Below are 27,976 nucleotides of genomic sequence, written 5' to 3' on the forward strand. Positions count from 1 at the left end.
CCCTCTATCTCAACAAAAATTGGGACACCCTAACCCTAGACGTGAACGCGCAAAACAGAGGGCTAAGGTGGTAGGGGCAAGGGGTGAAATGGGATTGGGCCTAATATTTTTCTCGGTTTTCCACACTTCCCACACCTATTTTTGTTGACAGATATAAATAACTTTGAATAATGATTGGCAGGTCACTCAGCCAATCACAGCCCTTTTTAAACACTCCTACCAACGACCTCCAACAAGACTCCTCAGAGCAATCCAGCGCCGGAGAAGGGAGATGGCGGTAAGTTAGTCAGATGGTTTGACTAAAAGATGGTTAACAGGTGTTTCTAGGAAACGCTATTCAGGCCCATGGTCATCTGGAGAGAGGTGGTGTTTATTTCATTTCATTCCTTGAAAAAAAAAGTAGGATTTATGTGTGTACAAGACCACACTCACAGCTCAGTGACAACACTGTTAACGTTAGTTAGCTACAGGCAGCTAAAGGTAAGCTAATCTTTATCTGTGTTTGCTAACGCTCGTGTTAATATCATGTCTAGCGATAAATAACATAACGGAACAATGTTAAGACGAGTTTTGTTAGCTTTACCGTTAGTTCATCTGAAAGGACAGCATCAGTTGCTCAGGGTGAGTGGTGTTAAAAGGCAAAATAGTCCCCAAAGATTTCAGACTGATCATTGTTTTAGCATCACTAACGTTACAATAAAACTAAGAAGACACGTAGGTTCACAGGTGCTTTTGGGTAGAAAATAAGCTGGCTTTATTCGCATTGTAGACATCAGAACTCCTGGTTCCTGTCACAACCACGATAAATAATTGTCAGTAAGTTTCTCTGCAAGTGAACCATTTCACATCAAACCCATCTGAATGACTTCGTTTACATCTCAACCTCTGAGTTATACAGAAATTTTGAAAAATCAGTGGCATTCCCCTGTAACCTGCAGTGACTGAAAGAATTCCCTGTTCTTACATTATTAACTTAGTTCAAATAATAAGTAGTTTTTCCTATTGATTCCTCCCATCGTGTAATAAAATTCATAATATTCATAATATCCTGCTGATATCGCTGCCTCGCCTGTTTTATTTTCTAATGGTTGTGGGGGGAGTAACATCCGGCTCAGCCAATCATGTCAGACCTTGTAAGCAGTAAGCCAATCATATCAGACCTGGGGGCGGGTCTCTGCTGCTGCTCTGTGAAGTGTTTTTTAAAGTTGTGACAGGATTTTGGCTAAAAGCTTTTTAAAATAACGTTAAACATTAGGTTTTAGTCAAAATACACCATATACAGAGTAAAACAGTAAGTATTTATAGAATGAACAAACCTGCCTTCAGTATGTATTAGTGGCAAATTATGGTAATTATAGCTTGTCATTGAGTTTTTTATACAGTTGCTTGATAGCTAGCTAGCTAGCTAACTAGGTTTACCTGAGGTAAAGAAAAAAAGGAGAGGCTAGCTAACTACATAACACCAGTTTACTCTAGTTACAGTATTTGAGTAAAAATTTCCCCCTTTACAAAGTGAAAATAAGTGTGTGTTTCAGCTCTTAAACCAGTTAGCTCTGTCAACTTTTCACATGTAACTCAATAACGTAAATATTAAAAGTTAACACAGAAAAAAGTTGACAGCGTATAAACTTTATATCTCAGCGTTTAGCCTAGCAACTGGTATTTAAGTCGGTGTTTAGTAGGTTTTTTTTAGTAGTTCTAATGGCCAGTGTACAATGGTCTGTATATTATTTTACTTTGCTCATGTTTCTGATAAACACCAGTGCCTCAGTATGCCACACACATGACCGAGAAGTCTGAAGAAGTGTGGCTGGGCTAACCGTGATAGCTGAAGTTAAAAGTTAGTTATTAATTAATGCTGTATATGTTTCAAGTGTCTGTCAGCTAGCCAATTTAGTTAACAGGTGTCAACAGTTTTGTCACAGTTTTGGAGGTACAAATTGTGTCAGGCATAACATTATGACCACCTCCTTGTTTCTGTGCTCATTGTCCATTTTATCAGCTCCGCTTACTATATAGGTGCACTTTGTAGTTCTACAGTTACTGACTGTAATCCATCTGTTTCTCTGCATACCTTTTACCCTGTTCTTCAGTGGTCAGGACCCCCATGGACCCTCACAGAGCAGGTACTATTTGGGTGGTGGATCATTTTCAGCACTGCAGTAACACTGATGTGGTGGTGGTGTGTTAGTGTGTGTTGTGCTGATCTGAGTGGATCAGACACAGCAGTGCTGCTGGAGTTTTTCACATCAGTGTCACTGCTGAGAATAGTCTACCAACCAAAAATGTGGGCAGTGTCCTGTGACCACTGATGAAAGACTAGAGGATGACCAACGCAAACTGTGCAGCAACAGATGAGATACTGTCTCTGACTTTACATCTACAAGGTGGACCAACAAGGTAGGAGTGTCTAATAGAGTGGACAGTGAGTGGACACAGTTTTTAAAAACTCCAGCAGCACTGCTTTCTCTGATCCACTTGTACCAGCACAACACACACTAACACACCACCACCATGTCAGTGTAACTGCAGTGCTGAGAATGATCCACCACCCAAATAGTACCTGACCACTGAAGAACAGGGTAAAAGGGGGCTAACAAAGTATGCAGAGAAACAGATGGACTACAGTCTGTAATTGTAGAACTACGAAGTGCACCTATACAGTAAGTGGAGCTGATAAAATGGACAATGAGTGTAGAAACAAGGAGGTGGTCATAATGTTATGCCTGATCGGTGTATATGGTGGTGATTTAGGTAATCTACTCTAGTACAGATTCCCCTTGAACTCTGTTCAGTAATTCTGTCGTGCTGAGACTTGTAGTAATGTGATCAGACTGTGGGTGGTGAGGTATGAAGTTATTTTGCCATGAGCTTACTGCACATTGACTGACAGATATTACCAGAGCTGTTTTATAGGGAGCCTGGACAATTCGTATTTCTTTCATTATATCTAAAACAGGACTGAATAATAGCTAACCTCTTTGAAAAATAGAAGGATGTATTTCACTAAGAAAGCAAAGTAAACATACCTGTATCTTTCCATTTTGCTGCAGCAAAGGGGTTTTGGGCACTGCTACTGAGTGCTGATTGGTTGATTATCTGATCAGTTCATTGGAGTGAAGTGGTTCATGTTTGCTGGTGTCATGAACGTAACATGAGGCGCCATTATAAAGTTCGATAACTGAGTAAAAAAAAAGTGCTAAAAAAATACAAGAGTGGTTTTACAGTATTTTATGCTGTTCTGTGTTCAGGAAATGATTTTTTTTTATATTGAAAACGTTTAAGCATTCACAAACTACGATTTGCTTAAACGCATATATTAAACCACTCGTTTTGAACTGCCTCGGGAGTTTAGAGACACTAAAACCAAAACACATTGCTCAGCGGAAATTCTTCTCACAACACATTCTCTGATATCATCACCTCTGCAGGACTCAGAACTGGATAAACTGCTGCTGTTAATAATAATTTTCATGGTAGAATTGTTCTATATGAGTATCAGTGATTTCTTATGGGTTGTCACTAAACACACACACATACACACACACACACACACACACACACATATATATATATATATATATATATGTGTATGTGTATATATGTGTATTATTATGAATTAATTTAATTAAATTTATCAACCTGTTTTTTTACTATTACTTAAGTAATCTGTTTATTTTAATACCAAACCAAAAAACTAGACTTAATTGAACAGTAACAAACTCTGCAAAACCTTTCTAAACTTTGTTGGAAACAGAAAAACAAGGAAGGCTGTCTAACCATGAAATGCATGCAGTTTAATGCAGAACCTATTGCACTAGCATACTGTGATCAGTCATAGGAAATAACTTTTTTTTCCTCATGTAATATCATGTTTTGTTTGTATAGTTCTTTTCCAGTGATGTAGCCAAGTCTCTTTTTCAGATAGTAATTGTGGATGTACAATAAAGTAACTCAATTACTCAAGTAGTTATTCAGTAAACAACTTATTTACTCCTATGCAAATTTTACTTAAGAGATTTTTAGTACTCTGCAGAGGTTGGCAGTAGCTAGACAAGTGAAAAAGTGTAAGAATTTTAAGACATTTCACAGATAGTTTTCAAAACCCTGCAGTGGAAATATGAAACAGTCATACCAGTATTAGCCAAAGTTGCTTTTTACAGCAACTTCATGTTGGTGCAAAGGACACACAGTGTTGACCATAACACACTTTTATTTCCTTCAGTTTCTTATCCTGTAGATGGGAAATTACATGGGAGGCTGCAGCTCTGTGGAAGGCCAGTCAGGTGAGAAGATTTTTGCCAGTTCAAACAAATAATTGAACAGACTAATCTCTTCTTAATCCTTGAGTTCTTGTAAATCTGAGTTTAATAAAAAAAATTATGTGATACTAAACACAGGCAAGGAGTGGGAAGGAGATTGACAGAGCTGAAGGAGCAGGTATAGAAGATAGTGATCAAGAAAAAGTGAGTGAGCTGCTTATGCTTTCAGTTAAAATGAATACTTGAAAGAAATGTTATTTTCTTCATATATCCTCATTAGAGTGTACCAGGCTATACCAATCTACAGTCTGTGTTTAAATAACGTGTTTAGAATCTGCAACTTATCTAAAAGAGAAGACATAGTGTTGCTTAACTTTGTTGTAAACTTTAAAGTGGACCTATATTTAAATCTTTCTAGATCCATGCTTAACACAAACTATGAAGAGATAGATCTTCTGCATGCAGATTTGGCCAAATAGCCATTTTTTTTTTTTATCAGTTTTCTGCCTATGGCTACTCAAAAAATCCATGACACTCATTTATGTGGTTAGGTTGTTCTTGCAAATCATGTCCTTGTCTCAGTTCTTTCTGCTGGCCAAGGTCCACTGAACTCTAAGTGCTGTTTCTGTAAAGTTTGGAAAGGGCGATATGTTGATAATTAGAAAGCATCCCACTCAAATATGGTTCTTCAGCCGAGAACGAGACAAAACTGGACCAGAGGTGATGATAACTCACCTGCCATTTCAGAATGATTCAGTGGAAAAACAAGCAGTAGTGCCTTCTTCCGTAGGCACAGTTGAAATATCCACAGCAGTTTCAGAAGACAGTATTCAGACTTATTAAATTTGTGCAAACTTTGGTTTGTTATAGAATTCATTTTAAATTGACTGTCATCAGTATACACACAAATTTCCATAATGATAAAGCTAAAATTTGTGGAAATATATCCAAATCTTCTATTCAACCAGGCCTTTTAATATATCTTGTAGAAATACCTTTGGTAGTGGCTGCTGTCTTCTCGGGCATGCCTCTTGCAGCTTTGCACACATAAACCTGGATGTTTTCCCACATTTTTCCTTGCAGATTTTCTCAACCCCCAGCCAGATTGGCTAGGGAGTATCTGTATTTTTGAAAAACACTGACTACTTAACAACCTCAATTCCAAAAAAGACTCTATTTTTACCATAGAGAACTGCACTTGGTCCTCAAGGGCCACAGCTTGCTGATTTCACTGCTCTAGCACATCTACATAATCATGTAATGACAAGTTGAATTATGTGTATTTAAGAAGGCAAATCACCAAACTGTGCTGCCCAGGCCTGGAGTTGTCCATTTCTTATTCAGATGTAACCAATAGCTCTATTTCAGTACCTTTTAAACAGGCCTTTGCCAACTTTACCTCACCACTCAGAAGTCTGCATTAGCCTACATTTAACCTACAGTGGCTATTCATAATACAGGGGGAGGACAACAGGAAGCAAACACACCCTTGGATAGGGTAGAGAGAGAATTTATAAGATATGGTTGATGAAGTGCGGAAGACATGGTTGGCCCTCTGGCAGGTTGTTGCAAAGCTGATTCCCTGGTCAAAACCCTTCTTGCCTAGTCACTGAGTTTGACTGGGTAGCTAAACTGCTTTTTTTTTCCCACAGTGATGGAGGAACTTCCAATGCGTTAGTAGCTTTTTTCCCCCAGATATATACCACAGAGAGGGGTAGTAAGTTGTTACATTTACTTAAGTACATGTGCTTGAGCAAAATACTGATGGATTTGCGCTCTCTTGAGTATTTTCGAATCATAGTACTTTTTTTTCTACTCAAGTATATGAGTGAGAAAAGGAATCTGCTTTTTACTTGGTTACAGTTTAGCCATTTATGTTTACTTACTTATTCCTTTTTTGTGCTTTAAGGGGAACTCCACTGATTTTGCTAAATTACTTAATCATTCAGTGGTTTAGATGTAAACAAAATCATTCAGAGTGGGACGGTGTGAAATGCGCCTTTCTAGAGAAATTTACTGAATCAGAATTGTTCACCATTATAGTACTAGGAACCAGATGTCCGAAGCATTAAGTGGCTCTAAAAGCTACGTCCTATTATTGCACGAAATGGTTTTGAATGCATTGCTTGATATCAGAGACATTGTTTTGTGATAGTTTTGTTAAAGTTTTGGCCTAAACCTTTTTTTTATATAAACTATTACTCCAGGATTACTTCCATGTTTCTTGTCCAAACCGCATTTTCAACCGAGATCAGTGTGCGCAAGTTAACATGCTTTTGTAGTTACTAGCCTGTAGCTACAGCCGTTCAAGACGGCTAACGCCGCTGTTGTATCCGATTCAGTTTCCCCTCAAATTTGCGTTCTCTTCGACAAATCAGGTCTTCGGGCATGCGCACCTTCACTGAACAGATAACAACGGCAAGCAGTACTGGATTGACGGAAAAAGCGAAAAGGTTCCAAAAACGTCTGTACGGCAGCTGTAATCACCCATTCGCCAACGAACAGCTTTTCTGATGAATATTGTTACTTACCTGAGCTATGTTTAGTTGACACCGTGTGACGCAATGGCGCCAACCCAAACAACACAAAAGGCACGCAGGGCGGAGAGGTACATGTAGAGCTTTGTAAGGAAAAAATCTTACCCCTTTGGAAAAATTATTTTTCCAAATTTAGCATTATTTTACCATTATCAGCGTGACATATAAAAACTTGTAAGACACATGTAAGCTCACTGTTCATTTTGGATACCAGATAAAGTGGTGTATTTGTAGTGTAGACATAACAACGTCTGGTTCCTAGTACTACAAGGGTGAACAGTTTAGACTAAAAAGGTGCATTTCACACCGAACCACTCTAAATGATTTTGTTTACATCTAAACGGTTGAATGATTGATTAAGTTTTGCAAAATCAGTGGAGTTCCCCTTTTATTATGTTTTGATGGGGACAGCATTTGTACAGGTTTGTGATTGGTCATACCTCTGACTTTAGTGCTCTAGCATTTTATTTTAGACCAAAAGAATTCCAAAGAGAAGAATAGAGAAAAGCATAGTTCAGTTTCGGTGCTGATAGACACTGGATTTACTAAGAAATTCCACTGCAGTTTTATAAGAAACTCAGAACTTGAGTAGTGTTTTGACCCAATACTTTTGTTATTCTGCTCAAGTTATTTTTTTTGGGAGGGTGCTTTACCTTTTACTTGAGTCATTCTTTCGCCCAAGTATTCACACCATTATTTGAGCATGGGTTAAGGCTAGTCTGTCAACCTCTGGTCGCCTCTGGTCTAGTTCTGTCTTGGAGATCTACAGATAGCTGACTGTAAGGCTTGTTTTTTTGCTCTGAGATACACTGACAGACTGTGGGACCTAATAGGCCTTTCCAAATAACATTGTCAACTGAATTTCTCCACAGCTGAATTGCAAGTTACAGTGATATCACAACAGGTTGCAAATGAGCTCAGTTTAGAGAGCCAAAGCAAGGTTTGTAAATACTTCTATAAATGAAATATAAGGTTTTTTTAGTTAGTGTATATATTGATGGCACACAAACAACTAAGAATATAATACATTTTAAATGAAGCGTATAACAAAAAGTACCACTTAGTACATCCCAAAGCAGCTGTATCTGTAGATATTTATTCTCTGCAGTCATGAACTAGTTCATATTTCAGTTCTGTACCTGCAGTATGGTTACAGTGTGGTAGTTTTGATTTGATTACCACTGTGGGTTGCTGTCTTACTTTTCTTTGACAACAAGCTTGTAATGAATTTCTCTTAATTATCTGACTAGAACATCAAAAGTGCAGTTCTCTCCCCAGTGTTCTCCTCTTTGTCTTGTGTCATCGCAACATTTTCTTTCCTGCTGTCTGTTTTAGTGTTACAAATTTGAGCTTTTATTAGTCTGTAAAAGAGACCTTTAAGTCCAGTATTGTCTCTTTATCAACTTTATGCACATTGACCTCGCTTTAAAGAAGTTTTCCAAAATGTAATCATTGAAATGTCATGGTTCATTGAATCATTGAATCATTGAAATGAATGGTTTGGTGAAACTCAGTTGTAATAGAAACCAGGGGCTGCAATGTTTTTGTATGTAATGGTAAAATAAGAATAAATCAAAGAAGGTTTTCTTAGGCAACTATTTTGCCTTACAGTTGCTTGTATCTCTCCACCATGAATGGAATGCATTTCAGAAATGCAGAAAAGTTGATGGAATTCCCCTTTAATGTTGTTTTGTTCTTCCATAATGTATTTGCGCTCTCTCTTAAAGCTGTTTTCATCTTTGGTTTACTTCATAAACATTGTGGTATGACTCTCTGGGCCACTATGAGTCAGTTTAATGCTTTGAACTTTACCTGCCTTTGTTAAACTTTCAGGTGTCTGGCTCTTTTCAAACCTCTATGATGGGGAAAAGGAGAAAGGGGTGCCACACTTCAAGGGGAATTCCATTGATTTTTCAAAATTTCTGCAGAATCACGGAGAATTAAAGTCATTTAGAGTGTAAGATGTGAAATGGTTCATTGTAGAGAAACTTAACTATGTTTTTAGTGGTTGTGATAGGAACCAGAGATTGCCGTGTTCAGAATGAATGTAAAGCTGTTTAATTTTACTCGATTTAACTCAACAAGTGTCTTTTGAGTTCTATAAGTAATGTTGAGGGTGGTAAAATAGTGGTGAATCTAAAAATTGTATTGTTAAAAAAAAAACTGGGGAAAAAAATGTAAAAATTGTTCACCACCACTGTGAGCAATTACTTTACAACAAACCATTTCACATTGCACCAGTCTGAACGACTTTGTTTACCCCTGAACTATTTAATTGGGCAGACAAGTGTTTGGGAGTCCCCTTTAAGTGCATGACTCAAGAGCAGTAACAAAGGAAATACTAGAATCTTGAAACATAGAGGCAAAGTAATTATATATTTTAATTAATATTTTAAATAACAAATAATTACAATCATTTGAAAATAGCAGTAGATAAATACAATGTAATTAAGCTATCTGAGAACAATGATAGTAGTCCATTTCAATCACTCAACATGAGTGATTTTCTTCTTGCTACTGAATAAAAAAATAACCATATACAATCAAATGGGTCTGAATCTGAGTAGTTGTACAGTTGACATCACTGCAGAATGATCTGTTCTGATGCATGTTTAGCCTTTTCACATTACAGTCTTCGAATCAGCAGCCCTATATCCATGATATTATAGAGGTGCAAACAAAAAGAGAAACATAATGGTAGCTCAGAAAAGGGAAATATCACTGAAATAATTTTGTATATAAGACTTTAAAAGTATTTGAAAAACAAAGAAAGTTAACAAGAAGTACTAATCATTGCTGGGAAATGAATCTAGCATATTTGGTGTTCTACCACTGTAGACCAAAAATACATAATCAGTCCTTTCTTTTACACTCACACGGCAACTGATGTTCTTCATATTCATGACTGTTATTAGGCAAGTTAAATTAGTGTGATTTTCTTGTTGATAACATACTCAGTGACATTACTAGCTTTGTAACCTGTTAATACATTAAAGCATCCTTTTTGGCACATGACTGAAAGTGTCTGTTATCATAAAACACCTTCATTGAGAAGAACTGGAGTGAAACTCAGAGATTTCATCTCTAGACCTGTGAATGAGACTACGCCTTTATTATGCATATAATGTGCTAAATGATCTTCTCTCTGTGGTTCTGGGAAAACGTACTTTAGATCCTCTGCAGTTTTGCTCATGAAAAAACTGAGGAGAATTACGCACTTAGAGGAACACATCACCGTTTTTCAGAACTAGGTTCATTATTTCCACCATCCATCACTATTAGCTTCAATGATAACCAAGGAGGTAAGCAGGGGAAGATGTCCTATAGAGGATGGGGAAAAATGATGGAAACTGAACTGTGACCAATTCTCTGTATCAGTAGCTTTTTTTTCTTTTTTGTATGTGTTTTATGTGTATTCCGGCAAATAAGAAAGTTTTAAAAGAAATATTAAATATTGAATAAAATCACGAAAATTCACAAACGTTTGTGCATGCCCGTAAAGTGGATACACACTGCAAAAATGTGTATCTTGGCAAGTGAAACCATCTTAAATCTAGTCAATATATCTACTATAATAGTCTCATTTAGAGATTGTTTTATGATTATTATAAGATGATTTAAACTTATGATTATAATCTTATTTACTTATTCACTTATTTTTTATCTAGTAAAATTGTCTTATTCTATTGAATTTTGTCTTGAAACAAGCAGAATTATCTGGTAATAGAATAAGATAATGTCTACAGATAAAATGACTTTAAACAAGTACAATAACCTAAAATATTTTTACAAAAATCGCATAATGCAAAATACTAGATACACTAACTAGATTTAAGATGTATTCACTTGCAAACATATTTACAGTATATTGTTTTGCAGATAAAAAGAAAAGTGATAAATTAGGATAGAAACACATTTTCCAAATAAATAATGTAAAATGCAAATAGAATAAAAATCATGACTGCTTATGTGTTTCTTTTTTCTGCCCAGCCATAGCTACAAAACATGACAGAAGGCAGCAGGTACCATAGGACTAATGAAGAAATTAAAATGTACCTTTTGTCAAAAAACAAAACATAACAGTGATATTAGACCTAAGATGCTGCAGCTCAAGCTGTTATGTTCTTTCGTAACATGGTTATTCGCAAATGTAATTTGACAGGTGGATGGAAACCTGTCTACTGCTTCTTAGTGCTGGTAATGTAATTGTTTTGGAAGACACTGCTTATTACATATTGCAGTCACTCTCATGACCCACAAATCACGAAGCACAATCCCAAAGAATTTCACCTCCTGGTCATCAAAAATAAGAGAAAAAAATAACACGCTACTTCAAAGATAACCAATAACACTTGACGTTTAAGATATTACATTCAGTTGACTGGCAAACATCATACATACTAGGGAGAAAAAAAATTTAATGGAACCAGCATCTTAAAGACACCTGATCACCACCTCAGCTAAGAATTGTTTGCTAATGGAAGTGACGTTAACTTTTGTGTGCTCATTTCTTCAAACTGCGTGCTGATAAATCAGGAAGCAGCCTCGATGCTCTTTTTTCAACTGACTCATAACGAACCTGAAACAAAGTGAAAATCACTTTTGTCTCTCATGGTAGGAAAATGTGTCATGCTTCTCAGAAAATCGTGAGTTGGGAGCGTCATGCAACAGAGGGGAAGATAAAGAAGAAGAAAAAAAAAACACGCACCAAGAAAGTATCGCAGCGCCCTACGCAAACATCCCGAATGTCAAAGGGAGTTTCGTCACAGTTTCGCTCGCGGTTAAACATCTGGCTGCTTCATTTCATGGCAGCTGCTAGTGCAGTTGTCCTCTATTTGGCCACCATCACAAAAAAAAAAACCCTGTTTTGTGACTTCAGTAGCAAGCGAAAAAAAACAGCTGACATGAAAAGGACATTAAAGCAATGATTTGAGATACTCAGTTGAAGAAGTTGACAGCATGGTTCCTCCTCAGCTCGAAGTCTACTAGTCAGCATACCTAATGATGCTGATGTAGCTGGAGAATGGTCGAATGTCGGCACACTTTATCTGATTCTTTGGGAACGCCCGTACAGACAGCTTTTCCATTGCTTTCATGTTCAGTAGAAGGAAGGCACTGAGGCTGGCATCTTGTTCATTCTCCGTGAGCTGTCGAGTATCAAAGACGGCGGCCAACTCTTGCTTTTCCATTTCGTTGTTCCCTGTGTAATTGAAGTCCACGAAAAGCTGAAGATCTACGCTGGCGTTTCCTTTTTTGAGACCGTACGTCACATGAACGTAGATCAGGTAGATGCCAGTCTCTTTCACAGTTATCCACGTTTTGTTTCGATCCAGAAATAAATGACTGACGCAGCACTCCTCCTCCCAGGCCAGATGGACGTCCTGACAGCCATCCACTGGATAAAAAGACAAAGATGAAGATAAACACTGTGGCCTGACAGAATCTCTCAGACGTTGTTGCCCGATGACTATTGACCAGGGGCCTGTCTGACAAATCAGGATTTCTTGCTTCGCCAATTAACTTTTTTTGGATCTAAAGCTGGATTTTCTGTCACACAGCAGTGCATAATTTGTGCCAATAACATCAACATGGCAGCCATTTAGCTACCCCTTTAGCGTTTTCAGTAAAAAGCCAAACCTGTAAACAAATATTAGAAACACCTCGCACTGCATATATAAACGTAAAGATATAATACAAAGCAAGACTATAAAGCAGTTAGAGCAGCAAAAAAAACACTAAGCACAGTGACTGTTGCTTTTTGCCATTATAACTGCTTTACTTTCTTTTGTACATAGTGTTGGGAAATTTCTTGTTCCTCTGCTGAAAACTAAGTCCTCATTGTTTCACAAGGCTGGCTGTCTGACATAAATGTCACACTGCTATCTGCATGCGTACAGAGATTAATCATTGCCTAGATTAACAAAGTAAGCTATTAACCACCACCACAAAAAGAGTTATGGTTGCATTTGCTAAATTCTGTGAAGCTGAAACTTAAACACTGTTTAAAAATGACATGAATGTGTTTTGTTAGACAAGCCCTAGAATAATTTTGGATTAGTATGCACTCCAAATTACAATAAGTAGCGCTTTTGGTATCACTTGCATATTCTGTTCATACATCTGTTCGAACAGATGGTTCCAACCACAAAGTCTGAGTTTGTTTATTTGATACCAGTGTGTTTTTTCCCCCACAATGATATATAATTCTTATTATAATAATAATTGTATTATTTATAACTATTTTTTTGGCATTTACAGTACTGGTATAATCAAAGTCAGCATGTCGGTATCAGTATCGATATTGGTATTGAACAATTTTAAAGCCTTAGTCATAACACACTACTTGTGGAAATACTTTTTCATGGAGGAAATTGCCAATATTAAAACAACAATCTTGGGACTTCTTTATACTTCTGTTCTTTGCAAACTTATGAATTATTTGCAAATCATATAAATCACATCTGATCTCAGTCATGATAGGTGATAACGGATGTTGGGCTTGACCGTAGTATTTTTTTTTTTTTAAAACAACTTGTTTTAAAGGAAGTTTCTGTTGAATACTTTAATAAGTGAAATGTTCAGTCAAACCTCTTACCTTTAAAAATCCCCTGTGCTTTGAGAGATTCATTTCGATAGACTCGGAGCATGTGTGCCGCAAAAGTCTCTGCTGGCCAAGAGTAAAGACAGCAAAAAGAAAAAAAAAACAGTTGCTGTGATATATTGACAGAATAATTGTAAGACACTGCAGAGGAAACCCTTGCATCATGCCAAGCAGTGTGCTAGAAACGGCAATGGAGAGAGTTACGGGAAACAGCGCTATAGCTCACCACAAGCACGCATGATAAATAAGAGAAACATACAGTAGAAAGCACACTTTCTCACATGAACACATATTAGCAACACATAACCACAGGCACCAACAGCCTTATCTTTATGAACCTTAGGTTTAATTGAGTTATATTGCTGGTGGAAAACTTCTACAGAGAGGCTCTATTACAAGGGAAAAAAAAACTATGCTTGATAACATCTCCATGCAGAAAAAAAAGACCACTCACACACGACCCTAAGAAAAAAAACTTCCTGTATATGAGACACAACATCCTGTAATAAATCTATGTTACATGTCAGTGAGTCTCAGAGAAAAGGAAGTGTCACAGTGACCTCCATGACTCTGCTATGCACTGTTCAGACTCAAAGACTGAACACTCATTTTATTCAAGGATTTTGACAAACGTCTAGCATAGTAAATCAAAAATGTAAAGGAATTTCACTGCTTTTTCCAAATGATCAGTGTGATTCAATTGTTGGGATGTAAACAGTCAGAGTGGTTTGAGTGCAGATCTTACTATCTCAGATTTCTTTACAGTTGTGGTGATTGGAATCAGGGCTACGTAAATATTAGCCATTTTGTTTGCAGAAGAACCTACATGTGTCTTCTGAGTTTTCATATATAGCGATTGATGGAGGGAAAAAAGGCTAACAAAATACTCCAACTTCTTTGCCTTACATTATGTACCTCTCCATGTATTTCATAAACATGTTTCAGGCCAAATCCTTTTCTCAGAACTATCATAAAGCAATGGCCCAGGCATCAGGCACCATATTCATAACCACTTAATGTAATTACTTTGTGTGTTAGCTTTAAGAAGGATTTAAAGATTTAACTTCGGATGTCTGGTTTCTATGACAATCACTGTGAACAACTGTGACATGGCAGGTTTCTCTGGAATGAGGCATTTCACACCAAACCACTCTGAATGACTTTAACAATCCTCTTAATAATTGGATTATGCAGACATATTGAAAAATCGGTAAACCTATGTTAGTCTATGTGTACTGTACACCTAACAGTGCCAAAGCTAATCATGAAGCATCTCTAAAGGAATCTTCATTTGTCCACTCTTTAAATCCAAACAGAGGTGGGTAGTAACTACTGCCATTTACTCATGTAGAGGTTTCATGTACTTATGTGTTGCTTACTGGTGTATACTCAAGTAAATATGTGGAAAAAAGTATCTACTTTTTTACTATGTTACACTTCAGCTACTCTGCAATTCTCTTTTTTGGGTTCAATACATTCTGTTTGGTTGGTGACAGTATATGAACTGCTTTGCTGTAGATCTCTTAATTTCTAGCTTTAGCATATTATTTTAGACCAAAGGGAGCCAAAAAGAGAAAAATAGCACCAAACTTTAGTTCCTATGCTGACAGATGGTGGATGTACTAAGAAGTTCCACTGCAAATTCTATAGGGAGCTCAGTATTTGAAGATTTTTTTTATCTTAGTACTTTTTACTCCTTTTTTTTGCTAGGCCACTTTTACTAGTAACAAGTATACATGCTTTTTTGAGTATGGCTTGAGTTTTACTTTAAGCTGCTCTATCCATCTCTGAAAACCACACGCTGTGTGGACTGAGGATGAATTCCTGAAGTGCCTTTCTGAGCATATAAACAAAAAAAAGTGCAAACCTACCACTGATGATTGATCCTCTGGGGTTCTGAGGAAACTGGGGAAAAAAAGAAATAGTAAGTAGATATTACACTCTGTCCACTGCCAGTCATGACAAAATGTATACACAATTATAGACAAAAATATTCTAAATAAAGAACAGGACATAGCGCTGGACATAGTGTTGGAGAACTGCACACTAACGACACTAAATAGTATGTCAAAAATAGCACACCACCAACAGAAGTCCTTTAATTAGTGTAGTATGTGTATTATAGCAGTATGTGGTTTTGGACGTAGCTGGAGTTTTCCAAAAGTCAGGCATTATTTTTTCCTCCACCCGTATTCAGACACGCCCGCCCTCCTGTGCGAGGATTGGCTAGCAGCATCCAGCGTCGTGCTCTAAGATTGGCTAGTTGCCCACAGTGACAAGGCATTCACTAGTAGCGTGAAGTAGTAGCTAATCCGAACAGTGCAGGGCGGGACTGTCGCAAAACGGGTAGGAAAAGTAAGCTCTGGAGCGGCGGACACGCCCCCTCACCCTCCCGCGCTCCCAGCCCAGTACAGAGCCGTTTAGAATCTTAAAGTTTGAACTCGTTTCAAACGTTTAAGCCAAGAGGTTTAAAACGACGTTCCATTCCATCGACTTGACGGAACTGTATCGTATAACTGTAGCTCGGGCTTCAGCAGAGCCCAAATCAGAAGACGAGATAGACCAGAGTCCACTTCAAAGTGACTGGACTAAATAAATCTCAAACACGTAAATAATGGACCTATCATACCAGGCACCATGACGAGAGGTGGGGGGTATTTTTGCAAAGCGCATTAATTTTCCCGTGAATTTAATACTTTACGGGGGAATTCCACCATTTTTTAAAATTTCTAGATCTAGAGATACACACAGTCATTCAAAGTGGTTGGATGTGAAATGGCTCATTGTAGAGAAACCTACAGAGTCTCACTTCTTTACAGTGGTGGTGATAGGAACCAGTGGTCGCAATGTCTACAACACACGTATAGCCATTTTATTTACTATCCAAACCCACCAGCGAAGCAACACGTGTCCTTATATGTAACGCTGATGATGGGAAGTCGTAAATCTGAAAAAGGGACTGTTTTGCCTCACGACCCCTCCGCCATGAATGGATTAAAATGCATTTTAAGCCAAAACTATATGGCACAATTATCATAAAACAGTGTCGGACACCATGCAGCGAACGTCTAACCATTTCATGCAATAACTTTCTTTCAGAAGTGGACGTCTGGTTCCTATCACCACCACTGTGAACAATTCTGACTGTAAGTTTCTCTAGAACGGAGCATTGAACACCAAACCACTCTAAATGGCTTTGTTTACATCTCAACCTTCTGATTTTATAGGATTTTTTTTTTTAATCGGTGGCGTTCCCCTTTAAGCCAAAAGAGACACTTTTCTAGAAGAAGACGGCTTTGCCTTTTGGTTTTTGACTGGCTAGCTTCAAGGTCTCTCAAATCAATTGATTTTTCATTAAGCTTAAGCTCAAAGTGAGGATTGTCTATTATTGTCCCTCGGTTCTTCTCCTGCTTTACAGGCTTGACTTTTGGCTTACGTTATCCGCTTAACTGAGGAATCCTGAAGGATAATTCACGAAGCAGGGTATCTGCAAGCTGGGCAAACTGGTTACCTTTAGCTCCAAGTGTCCCTCGGCTCTTCTGCTTTACAGGCTTGACTTTGGCCCAAGTTATCCGGTTAACGGAGAACTCCTGCTTTGTGAAACCTCCTTCAGGATTTCTCGGTTAGCCAGATAAAGAGCCGAGGAAATGTACGCTTTGTGGGTCATTAACGCAAGTCTGCACAGGCTAGGCTAGTATAAACAGCAGCACGTTGTGGCAGCGGCTGTGACATCCAGCCCCACCCTGCACGCGGCGCAAACTTCAAAATCGCGCTTCCAACGGTCACCACAGAGACCGAAATAATCTTAATTCGAATTCGAATTTTCACGTCGAACTCGCGGCCTCATAAAGGAATAAAGCGGACATTCAAACCACCAAGCAGGCGCTCGAAACGAAGTTAGCTCAGAAGTGACGGTGAGAAGGGTCACTGTGAGAGTGCGTGTCCATCAAACTGGACCAAGTTCTTACCCTCGTTACGCACAGCCAGGTCACACACGAGGCGCAGATGGCCACGACGACCAGGGCAGATATCCAGCTGGCGTGCGTTCGCGCTATGTGCGCCATGCTCGAACACGGGTCTCGGCGAGATGCTCGAACTGCGAGTGCAAGTGTGTCGAATAGGCGATGAAATAGGCAGTCGACTGTAAAACGGGGCTCCCACGCATCCAGGTCCCCTTCCACTCTCTGCGGTCGAGCCGTAAGGTGCGTGTGGGGGTGGAAGCCTATGACACACAGCGAAAGAAAAATCTTAGACTCACCTGAACTGATATTGGGAAAAATGAGCTTAGGCTGGAACATAATGGGAGGCATGCAACAAAATAAATACATAAGCTGTGGTATGAATTTACTTCAGTTATGCCTCACAGTTTACATAGTCAGACTTTGTTACCTTAATATAGAGTTCAACTGTTGGTGACCTGAAGCATTTCAGTGCAGTTTTATTTCTGTTTCATTGCAAAGAATTTCTTTTTGGATCAACATAAACTTCTTCATGAACTCAAATGCACTTTAATTAATTTTTGCCCATTTAAAGTAAACCAGTAACTTAAAGTCAACACAATCCATTTATTTAATGTTGACATTTTCTCTTTTTCATTCATTATTTGGAGTGTGTGTGATGGATGGGGGCAAAATGAAAAACATTGAATTTCTACGTGTTATAATGTTCTGACATGACAAAACTAAATTAAAAGGAGTGTGTCGAACATAAATCTCTAGATATAACAGGTCAGCTGCTCAGGGTGGCTATGTCTTGACACATATGGATGGATGCTTTACTGTATCAGTTTTTAGCTTTCATTTAGTTTCATTTAGTGATTTAATGTGTAAAGATGAATCTCACACAGTACAAACAGCAGCAGTAGAACTCAGTGTTAACGTGTGAATTCTAATGAGTGTACAGTAATCTAATCACATTCAGTGGTAAATTCATTCTTTGTACCCACTGTAAAATAATATCGAATGACCTTGTGTGTTGGCAAACAAAATAAATAGAAATAAAAGAAACAATAACAAAACTATTACGCTATAATAAAAACTAAGCAATATAAAAAAGATAAACACATACTTAAAGAAGTTGAAGTTGACATTGATGAACTAATTAGCAATTTATCATGTATTAAAATGTGAGATTTTAAGATATCAAAAGCAAAACTGTAGGCTTTGTAAAGGTGAAATGTTAGTCACCTTGGTTTTAGATATGACCAACTAACCTCAGCGCATGAATAAAGGGAGACCAGGGAGATCACGAACACTGTAACCAGACTCATGCCAGACTCATGGCTTCCTATTCGAAGGCCATTTGTGATGAACATTTTGTCCTTTCTGGGAAAACAAATTTATTTGCCCTTTAAAATGGTGAATGACAGATCAAATGGAAACATAATACATAAAAGTAAGTTCCCACCCCATAACAATAACAGCGGCAACACAACAAACCACACTGTTTCAAGGAAAGGGTAGCAATGACAGGGAAGCCTTCATGTTCAAAGCGTTGTGTCATAGCAGTACACAACAGGTGGGCAGCCCACGGATATATTGAATGCAACCAATTCAGCTCGAGAGAGGTCTGAGAAATGCAACTGAAGTGCTAAACTGTTACACTGAGCTCTAGGCCAAGATTGCTGGAACAAACGTTATCTGTGTTAGGGACCACCCTGTTTGGTACTTCCCCCGTCCAGCAACCCGAGACCAAATCTCTGTTTAATCAAACAAACAAGGTCAAGACGTGTAGGCTATAAGCACTCTCATTTGGTGTGGGTGTTAGCGTGCGCCTGCACTAGCTTTTGCCATGCATCTTCAGACTATGATCACCTCTCTGAGGGCTTGCACATTTCATTCTGCCGCAGATTTGATTTCCTGTCTTTTACATGAGTCATGTTTATCGGTTGAATCTATTTACAGAACAAACGTATCATTTCCAAGATGGGGCCATTTCCCATATTATCTAAAAGGAAAACAGTTGCCCCAGTAGTTCTTGCCACATCGGCAGCCGCCAAATTATCAGTCCCATCCTTCAATGCCTTGATGATGTCAAATAAGCCGCAATTTCCGCTAAACTACATTGCTGACAAAAATTAATTTCCCCTCTGAAATTTGTAAACAAACATAGAATGATGGCCGTGGAGTCAGAGAGACTAACTCTCGCTTTTCAATAATTGCTTTTCAGCGATCGGAATAGGAATTTCCCCCAAAACACCCTAATTTGAGTTTGAGAGTAGCGTTAACATGTATGAATTTGTGGGAGCTTATGGAATAGTGGATTGGCCATTTCAGTTATTCTAAATTCATTTATGACAAATTAATATGTCCTGGAACGGAAGCTAGATGAAAGTTAAGTGGATTGAAGTCCTTATGTTTTGTAAGGAGACTTCCTCATTTATAGAGGCAACTAATCCAGAGGGTTTTAACCAACTGATTATCCCCAATACCACATCACTGTCTGTGGGATGCAGTATCCGTTCAGAGAGAGCCTCAAAATCTTTCTCTGTGTCACACTAGCACTGTTTCACAGGAAGCCAAGAGAGAGAGACAGGAAAGTCTCTGTCTACATTGGTTCAGTTTCCACTCGGTGCTCTCCATTAACGAAATGGAAAGCTGAAGTACTAACTGGGGCAGGGCATGAGAGATTAATATCAATGAGTGTCATTCTTCTCATTCCACTGACAGATTGTGAGATACAGCACTTGTAAATGTGTTGTTACATCTTATTACATTTAACCTTAAAATAACTGCTCAGGATCCTTATTGCAGTGTGAGATAATGCCATTACACAAGTACTTATTCACTGTTTTTGCAGTCTATGTGGCTAGTTGACTGTCTAAACTTGGTAAACTTGCATGTTCAGCTGGCTGATGCTACTGTTAATTAGCATGAACTCAGTCATAACTGCTCAAAAAGGTCAACCACTTTACACGTAATGCTGAGCTTGGTGATGTCCTGATAACAGCCTCCTTGCAGCCCACTGCGTGTTCTGGCTGTAGGGATAATAACATCATTCACCTCTAGAATCTGGAAGCGGGATTCCAGTAATGATCTCAGCATCTCCAACCATGCTCTACCTCTACCCTGTCCATTCACTGCGAGTCTTTAATTGGTTATCTGACCTGCATTGCTGAGTGCATGCTGCTACTTGCCCCCCCTCTCATGATTCATGGAAAATATTCACATGATTTCAGGAACTGTACACACCCCTACAGTGGTTTGCAAAAGTATTCGACCATACTCCGAATGTCCAGGGTTTGAGACTTCACAAAATATTTCTTACAAATTTCTGTACATGGATTTCTAAATAGGTACAGTGTCTTCCAGAATTGTGGCACCTTTGGTAACCTTGCTAAAGATCAGGGAGAAAGAAGACTTCTGTTATTTATCAGTTTGATCTTGCATTAAAAAAAAATTGAGAATCTCCTACTTTGATCCATAAAAAAGAAAAACAAAAGGAGAGGCAAAACTTATTAACTTGACAACTACAGAAGATGAATGCATCATTACTCAGACTTTCCATCGCAAAGTCTCCAACACTACGCTTAGATGCCACTTACATTCCACACTATTTGGAACAACTGCAAGAAGAAAACAAACAAACGTAAGCACCTGGAGTTTTACTAAAAATCATTGATTGGAACTGGGTTGTATGGGAAGATAACTTAAAAACAGAGCTTTAGGGTAAATACCAGATGTACTTGCAGAGAAAGTCAGGATCACCAGAAAGTAACCTGTTCCTCTATGTAAGATGTAGTGGACTTGTGATGCTGTGGCTATGTTATTTCCAAGGGTTCAAGATATCTTCCTACAACATTGGGCAAAATTTCTTAATCCTTCTCATGGCAACCCACAGCACTGGAAATTTTCAACCACTGCCCAGCCCAACACACCCAATTCAGCTCATGAAAGGCTCTGTAATCATTAGATAAGCTGGATCAGGTGTGATGAGTCAAAGAATAGTATGCAGTGCCATGGATCGCTGGAAGCAGGATTAAGAAACGCTAATATAGGGCATAATGCACTCTATCATCTACCAGGCGATTTAGATCAGTTAAGATCAGTGCAGTGATGCAGTAACTGTGATGTGTTTTTGAGGTTTTATTCTGATATGGTATTTTTTTCTTTAAATAATTCTCTCAACTGAAAGATTAAATTTCTCTTTTTTTTGTGTAAAATTAATCTGCAAACAAGAATGGCAATAATTCTGCAGGGCACAATGTTTTACAAAACTGACCATAAAGATAAATGAACTGTCAAATGTTTGAGTTTGCATTTAATTTGAAAGCAAACTCTAACTGAAGAGTTTCATTCCAAAGCACTGTAAATCCATTTGTAACCATTTTGGATATAACAAGCTTTTGAAAAGAATGAAACACTGATATTTTTTGCATATTTAAAGCACACTCCCAACAAGTTATACCACAAAAAAAATGCTTTTCTCTAATGCTTTTTGCAGTGAAACCCTTCAACGTCTGATGTATTTACATTGATTCACATCAACCCACAGTTCACTGTTGTTCTTAGCAGAGCTGAAGCACCCATTTGGGTTAGCTGACTGAGATAGCATCTTAATTTATTTTGTTGATAGGTTTAGACTTTTTTGTAGCAGGAAGGAATGAATATTGCGTTGAAAATGCCTTTTAAAGATAATTCAGAATATAATTTTAAAGGAACAGTCAAAAAGGTACTTTAAAGCCATAGTTCTTTAACAAAGTAGTGGCATTATGTTGCTTTTATTACCTGTACTAATTCACTTTAACTGGGTAAGTTTTGAAAAGCAATCCGTAATGTTGGCCACAGTTAAAGGGGTAAAGATATTCAGACCACTGAAAAGCTGCTACACGTACACACAGTACTGTGCAAAAGTCACAGACAACCCTTCATTTTTGTAATTTCCTGTCAAAACAGTCATGAAGAACAAGTTATTCATTTGTCAGGAGATATTTCTCAGTTTCCAGACTGGAGTTCAACACCAGTCTATAAATTTCCAGGAAGTGTGCGAACCCTGATGTATGAACTTACACAATGTATTAGTTACATATGTATGTGATTACTCTTCATTTATTTAATATGTTGTCAAATTTGCCATTAAGCACAAAAGGAAATTATATGCAAGATAACCCACTTGCAAAATAAGTAAAAAAAAAAAACAGGAGTTATAATAATATTTCAAAAAATCGTAAAAGATATAGACAAAATGGGACTCCTAACAACTGTGTAAGACGTGGTAGACCACAAACACTGTCATCAGATAAACGGTACTTAAAGCTTTCATCTTTAAGAGAGAGAAGAAAATCAAGCTGCACTCTTCGTTCTTCCTTCATCTGAAAAAATCCACATTTCTGTGCATCTTTCCACTCTCAGAGAAGACATCTCCACACTATGGGTCTGAAAGGATGTGTAGCTGTCAACAAGCCCTTACTGAGAAAAGGAAATGGATGAAAAAAAGATCAAACACATTAGTTGCTGGTGTTCTCAGAACAATGGACTGACCACCCCAGAGTCCAGATCTCAACATCACTGAATGTGTTTGGGATTAGTTAGATCATGAAAAGCAGAAAATGCAACCGACTTCTAAGACTGAACTTTGGAGGTGTGGAAAAATATCCCTGATTTTTGAATGGAAGTTGTAATAAAGGCAATGTAAGGATACACTAAATACTGAAAATTTTGATAGTAACTTCTCAGATATCAAATTTGATATTGTCCAAACTTGGGCTGCATCTGGCATTTACATCTGGCCCACATACCACATGAAATGATGACACAGGAAAGAGCCAGATGCAGTTGCCAGAACTGTTTTCAGTCATTAGAGGGCCACCTTTAAACCACTACTGCCAGAAGTGACCCACCACCCACCCGCAAGTTCAAAAATTAGGTCAATACACTACAAAAATGAATGTTTTAATACAGTGTAAAAAAATATATGTTTTAACTTATGGCTTGCTTAAATATTTATATTAAAGAACAGATAATAATGAACATTAAAAATAACAGACAAATTTAAGGCAGCCACAAATCTCTTTAAACTACTTTAAAAAGTAACTACACCCCACTCTTTTCTGCTAATGCCGCCCCTGGCTCAACTTTGAAAAATGCTAAAAATGGGAGGGGCATGCTAGGAGGGCACTACAGTAATGTTCGGGTTATGAGATGGGGCTGCGAGGGAGACTGAGCGGGCTGAGCTGCTGTGTTTTTATATGTAACGTTATCTACCAAAAAATATGGAGAGTGACAGAATTAAACAGCACTTTTGCAACCGAAAGGTCTTATGAGGCTGACGATTTTTCTCCACTACCATCTCCATCTTCGGTGTTGCATCCGATTCAGTTCCCCTTCATAAATCAAACCCTTGGGTACATGCACTCACTGAACAGAAACCAATGGCAAGCAACACTGGACCTTAACTTTTCCTGAACCGTTTCGCTTTCCGTAATTCCAGTGCTGCTTGCTGTTGATTTCTGTTCAGTGAGTGCGGCGCCTGAGGGTTTGATTTGTGAAGGGAAACATGAATCGGACGCAACACCAGCAGCCATATGGAGACATGCAGATATGGAGACTGTGGTGCGGAACTGACCACAATAACAATGCTATTTTTACAGTTTGAAAAGATGTGTTCACATTTTAAGCAAGGCTGGTATATTTTATTATTACAGAGCAGTGCATTTCAGCTGTTAATGATAAAGGTCTTAGGGTGTAGTTACTCTTTAAGCAAAGATATTTAGTAGTTTCTTGTACCTAAGCACTGATGCCTCTCAACCCCCAAAAATCCTATTAATTCCTGTTTAAAACGTGATTGTCCCTTAGCTCATGTCAGCACTGGCCAAGATCTGTTTGAGATGAAGGACAAATAAGCATTTTTAATATGCTATGTGGGCAAGCTTTGGTTCACATGCAGTTTACCAGTGCCAGTAATAGGCAACACAGCCATATCTCTGCCAGAAGTGGCCCGGATCTGTTTTGAGATATATGGGCTAAATAAGCATTTTTAATGTGGCCTCTTTTAGCTTACGTGCAGATTGCCAGAGGGTCAGCAGTACCAGATCTTTGCCAAAAGTGGCCCACATTTGAATGCTATCTGGGTTGTTGAGGTTTCTGTGTAATGTTCTGTTAAATATATGTTTTCTGCTTTTTTTCTGACACTGAAAAATAAATATCTTGTACTTAATTCCTGGTTCGACTGAAAATTAAATAAATGAAGGGTGGTCTCTGACTTTGAACTTGACTTGAACAGTACTTTGGTTTATCCATATAAACCTGACGGGCCTGTACCACACCCAAAAAAATCTGTTGCCAGAGGAGTTACATTACAGGCATGTCACTTTTTTAAAACAGTAAAATCATTTTAGCAATTTCAGAGTGTAGAACTGGAGGTTTCTGTGATGTGATATGCTTTTATCACAGTGTAAAAGATGCACAAGTTATATCACCTTCTTTGCATTTCAAAATAAACACAACAGATTCAGAAATCTTATTATTGATAATCGACACAATGGTAAAAATAAACACTGTTTTGCCTCAGCCTTAAAGAAACGGTCCTGAGACTGCTGCAGACCAGTCAGCATCCCCACTGCCTGCGTTGACTCATGCGAGTTATCTAGTTACCTGGGGGTTGAAGCCCCTCCCTCAAATGATGGGACAAAATCCTTTCAGGGTCAGATCAGTTGATTGTCAGTGGATTCTCACTAGATAATCAAATATGGATTTAGATTAAGTTGTACAAGAAAAGTTATTAAAACATGATTATGAGGGAGTTGTGGAGAGGGCAATACATTCGGTTTTGAGAACAAAAAAAGTGAAAATGTGGCCCCAAAAAAAAAAAAACAAGTTAGCATTACCATTGCATTCCAGCTATATTATTTGTTAGCTAGAATTAGGCAACATTTTTAGCTGTCTTACTGGACATGAGTTTGTATGTGAGTTTAACATTCACACCAGATTTGGTTTTTCATGTTCAATAATCTTTTGAATTTACCAATTAGCAAAAATGCTAAAAAGCTGTTGTTTAAAGTGTTACATATCATTGTTGCAATAATAATAATAATAATAATAATAATAACAAAAACAACAACAACAACAACAGGGTTCATATGATCATGAAAATCCAGGATAAATCATGGAATTTAGAAAATTTGGTTTTCCGGGCCTGGAAAATAAGTGCTGTAATTTCCTTGACTTTTACCCCATGAGGTGTGTTATCTCATCACATGTGAAACACTGAGGAGTCTAGATTGCGAAAAACACTGCGAGACTGAAACCAACGTATCTGTGTGTGGAGTAGCGTTACTATTATTTGCTAACATGAATCTTGGCCTGCTAAGTTGATTTGACATTCAGACACTGGAGAAGACAAATGACTCTTTCTGTGTCCCTCATCTAAATACTGTAAAAAGTTTGTCAAAATGTACTGACATTGGACTCAAATCGCCGAGAAACATCAGTTGCATAATAACTACGTTATCTCCCCATGTAAAATTTACCCACCCCGAATAGAACTTCAGTTAGCTAACTCTTTTCGCTGGCTAAACAAATATGTCTTTGTTATTGTTAAATTATTGGAGGAAACACAATGAAATGTGGAACAGTATCTGATGCTGTGGGAGTGTTAAACCTGGTGTGGATATTCTATTCAGAATTGAATAGATGGGTCAAAAATCAGTGTCATTTGCAGTCATTCCATTTAAACAGCATTCTGATTCATATTTACATATTAAATTCATATGTGTATAATGTAGGTCTTTTTTTCACAGCTGAGTTGCCTATATGTTAGTGCTGGGCGGTGTTATAATTCAGTATCATGATATTTTCAAACATTACAGTATGACGCTATCAGATCATATTGATGTTTAACATGAATGAAGTTAATGAATTTATGCTTTGTGAATTTCCTTTTTTAATGGATTTTAAGGAAAAGACTTAAGAGTTAACTGTCAAGGCTTACATACCATGAGTGAGGTGCACAAAATAAAATGCTCCTTATCTATCAAATATATTGCTAAAATATTACTAAAACAGGAAATAATGTATGGTATGTCAGTGCCACAGTATACTGGTATTAAAGATGCATCGTCCAGCACTACGCTAAATGAAGATTTCTTTTTTTTTCCCCATGAAATTCCACTTTTTAATAAGTGTATGAACCCTGTAGTAGTAATACTTAATGTTTCTATTTTACTGGTATTTTTCTTTTTGTCATAGCTTACAGTGAAGTGGAACCATTAACATGTAAGTAATAAAGGCCTCAGTTTCATTTTAAAATATTTTGGAGTTTGGTCAGTAACATTTTTTTTTTTAAATGCAAAGACTAGAAATTATTAGATATTTAAATGATATATTCTCTAAAACTGATGCAAGATTCACAAGAAGGGCGCTTTTTATGTTGCTCTGATAGTGAGACAAGATACCCTCTCTTTTCCACTTTGTGATAGAAAACCAACATTTTATTTGCTCTTTCAGTCCATTGCCACCACCTTGATCTATGAATCATCCTGTACATCCGAAAGTCATGTACAAATATAGTTTAGATTTACTGTAAAAAGACACTGTTTTAAGGGGGGCCATTCTGCCATTTTCCCCTAATTTACATTAATAATGGCATGTATAGCATGTCGCATGTATTAGCGTTAGTGATTTGCACCGTTTATCTTGTGACTCTATTTCAGTATCACTGATCAAAAAAAGAATTTGTAAAAGATCGTATCTCAAAGAACTTTCTCTAAGTTAAGTAAAAAGACCTGAAATACCACAGATTAGGAAAGGAATGTAAATATAATACAAAACTGAGCTCATGTGGGTGAGCTCAGTTTTGGCAGTATATTACAGACATAACCTGTCCGTACAAGTCATCTCTTGAACTTCAGTAATATCAGGAACTAGTCAGTCAAACTAAGCCACTGTGAAGTGAACAGAGCTAAAAGGCAGAGTTTACATTCACTGATGCAATTATTATTTTAGTTACATGTAAGGTGTGAAAAATGAGCAGTTTAAAATATTGTTCTCAAAACCTGAAAGAGTATATTGAGCCACTTAGGATTAAGAACTTGCCTATAGCCAGTGGTTACACAATATTTAGCTTAGCATAGCAGTCATAGAAAGAGCTCTTTAGATACTGCATCTCAGTGGTGACTAAATAATTATGGAAAATAAATCACAGGCAGACGCAGCAAGAAAATGTCCGGTGGCCAAGGAAAAAAAGACAGTACAGTTATAGGGGAATTCCACCAATACTGTCTGCATAATTTAATAAATGAGATGAAATTATTCAGAAGTCATTCAGAGTGGTTTGACATGAAATGCATTTTAGAGAAACTTGCTGACGCTTTACAATGGTGGTGATAGGAACCAAGGGTCATGATGAGGTAGATATGTATGTAATACTGGTGAATGTGTATGTAAATTTATATGTAATATTTCCATGTACTTCTCTGTCATGAATAGATTAAAACAAATATACATTTTAGACCAAAACCTTAACACAAAACTATTGTAAAAGAATGCAGGCATCAGGGAAAGTACTCATAACCATGTCTTTCACAGGCATTAAACGCTTCAGACGTCTGGTTTCTGTCACCACTGTGAACAATTCTGACT

At 37.7% G+C, this 27,976-nt stretch overlaps 1 protein-coding gene and 1 long non-coding RNA gene across 3 annotated transcripts; one reads left to right on the forward strand and one right to left on the reverse strand.

The window, feature by feature from the left end:
- Positions 1 to 260: 260 nt before the first annotated feature.
- Positions 261 to 27,976, forward strand: LOC118814701. The gene is made up of 5 exons (XR_005007749.1): positions 261 to 277; positions 4,226 to 4,286; positions 4,401 to 4,466; positions 26,585 to 26,611; positions 27,923 to 27,976. It is a non-coding gene; the product is annotated as an uncharacterized LOC118814701 (long non-coding RNA).
- On the reverse strand, positions 11,785 to 18,633 carry si:dkey-220k22.3 (uncharacterized protein LOC796870 homolog). 2 transcript variants are annotated; one of them, XM_036580425.1, is made up of 5 exons: positions 18,613 to 18,633; positions 17,369 to 17,622; positions 15,272 to 15,305; positions 13,395 to 13,463; positions 11,785 to 12,194 (listed from the first exon to the last, which is right to left on the reverse strand). In XM_036580425.1, the coding sequence occupies exons 2-5, from the start codon at positions 17,462 to 17,464 to the stop codon at positions 11,785 to 11,787; spliced, it is 609 nt and encodes a 202-aa protein (XP_036436318.1). In that variant the 5' UTR covers positions 17,465 to 17,622; positions 18,613 to 18,633. The 2 variants fall into 2 exon arrangements, with proteins under 2 accessions (XP_036436318.1, XP_036436317.1); XM_036580424.1 differs by having other exon boundaries at positions 13,395 to 13,466.

Source organism: Colossoma macropomum, unplaced genomic scaffold (genome assembly GCF_904425465.1).
Source record: "Colossoma macropomum unplaced genomic scaffold, Colossoma_macropomum, whole genome shotgun sequence".
Lineage (NCBI taxonomy): Eukaryota > Metazoa > Chordata > Actinopteri > Characiformes > Serrasalmidae > Colossoma > Colossoma macropomum.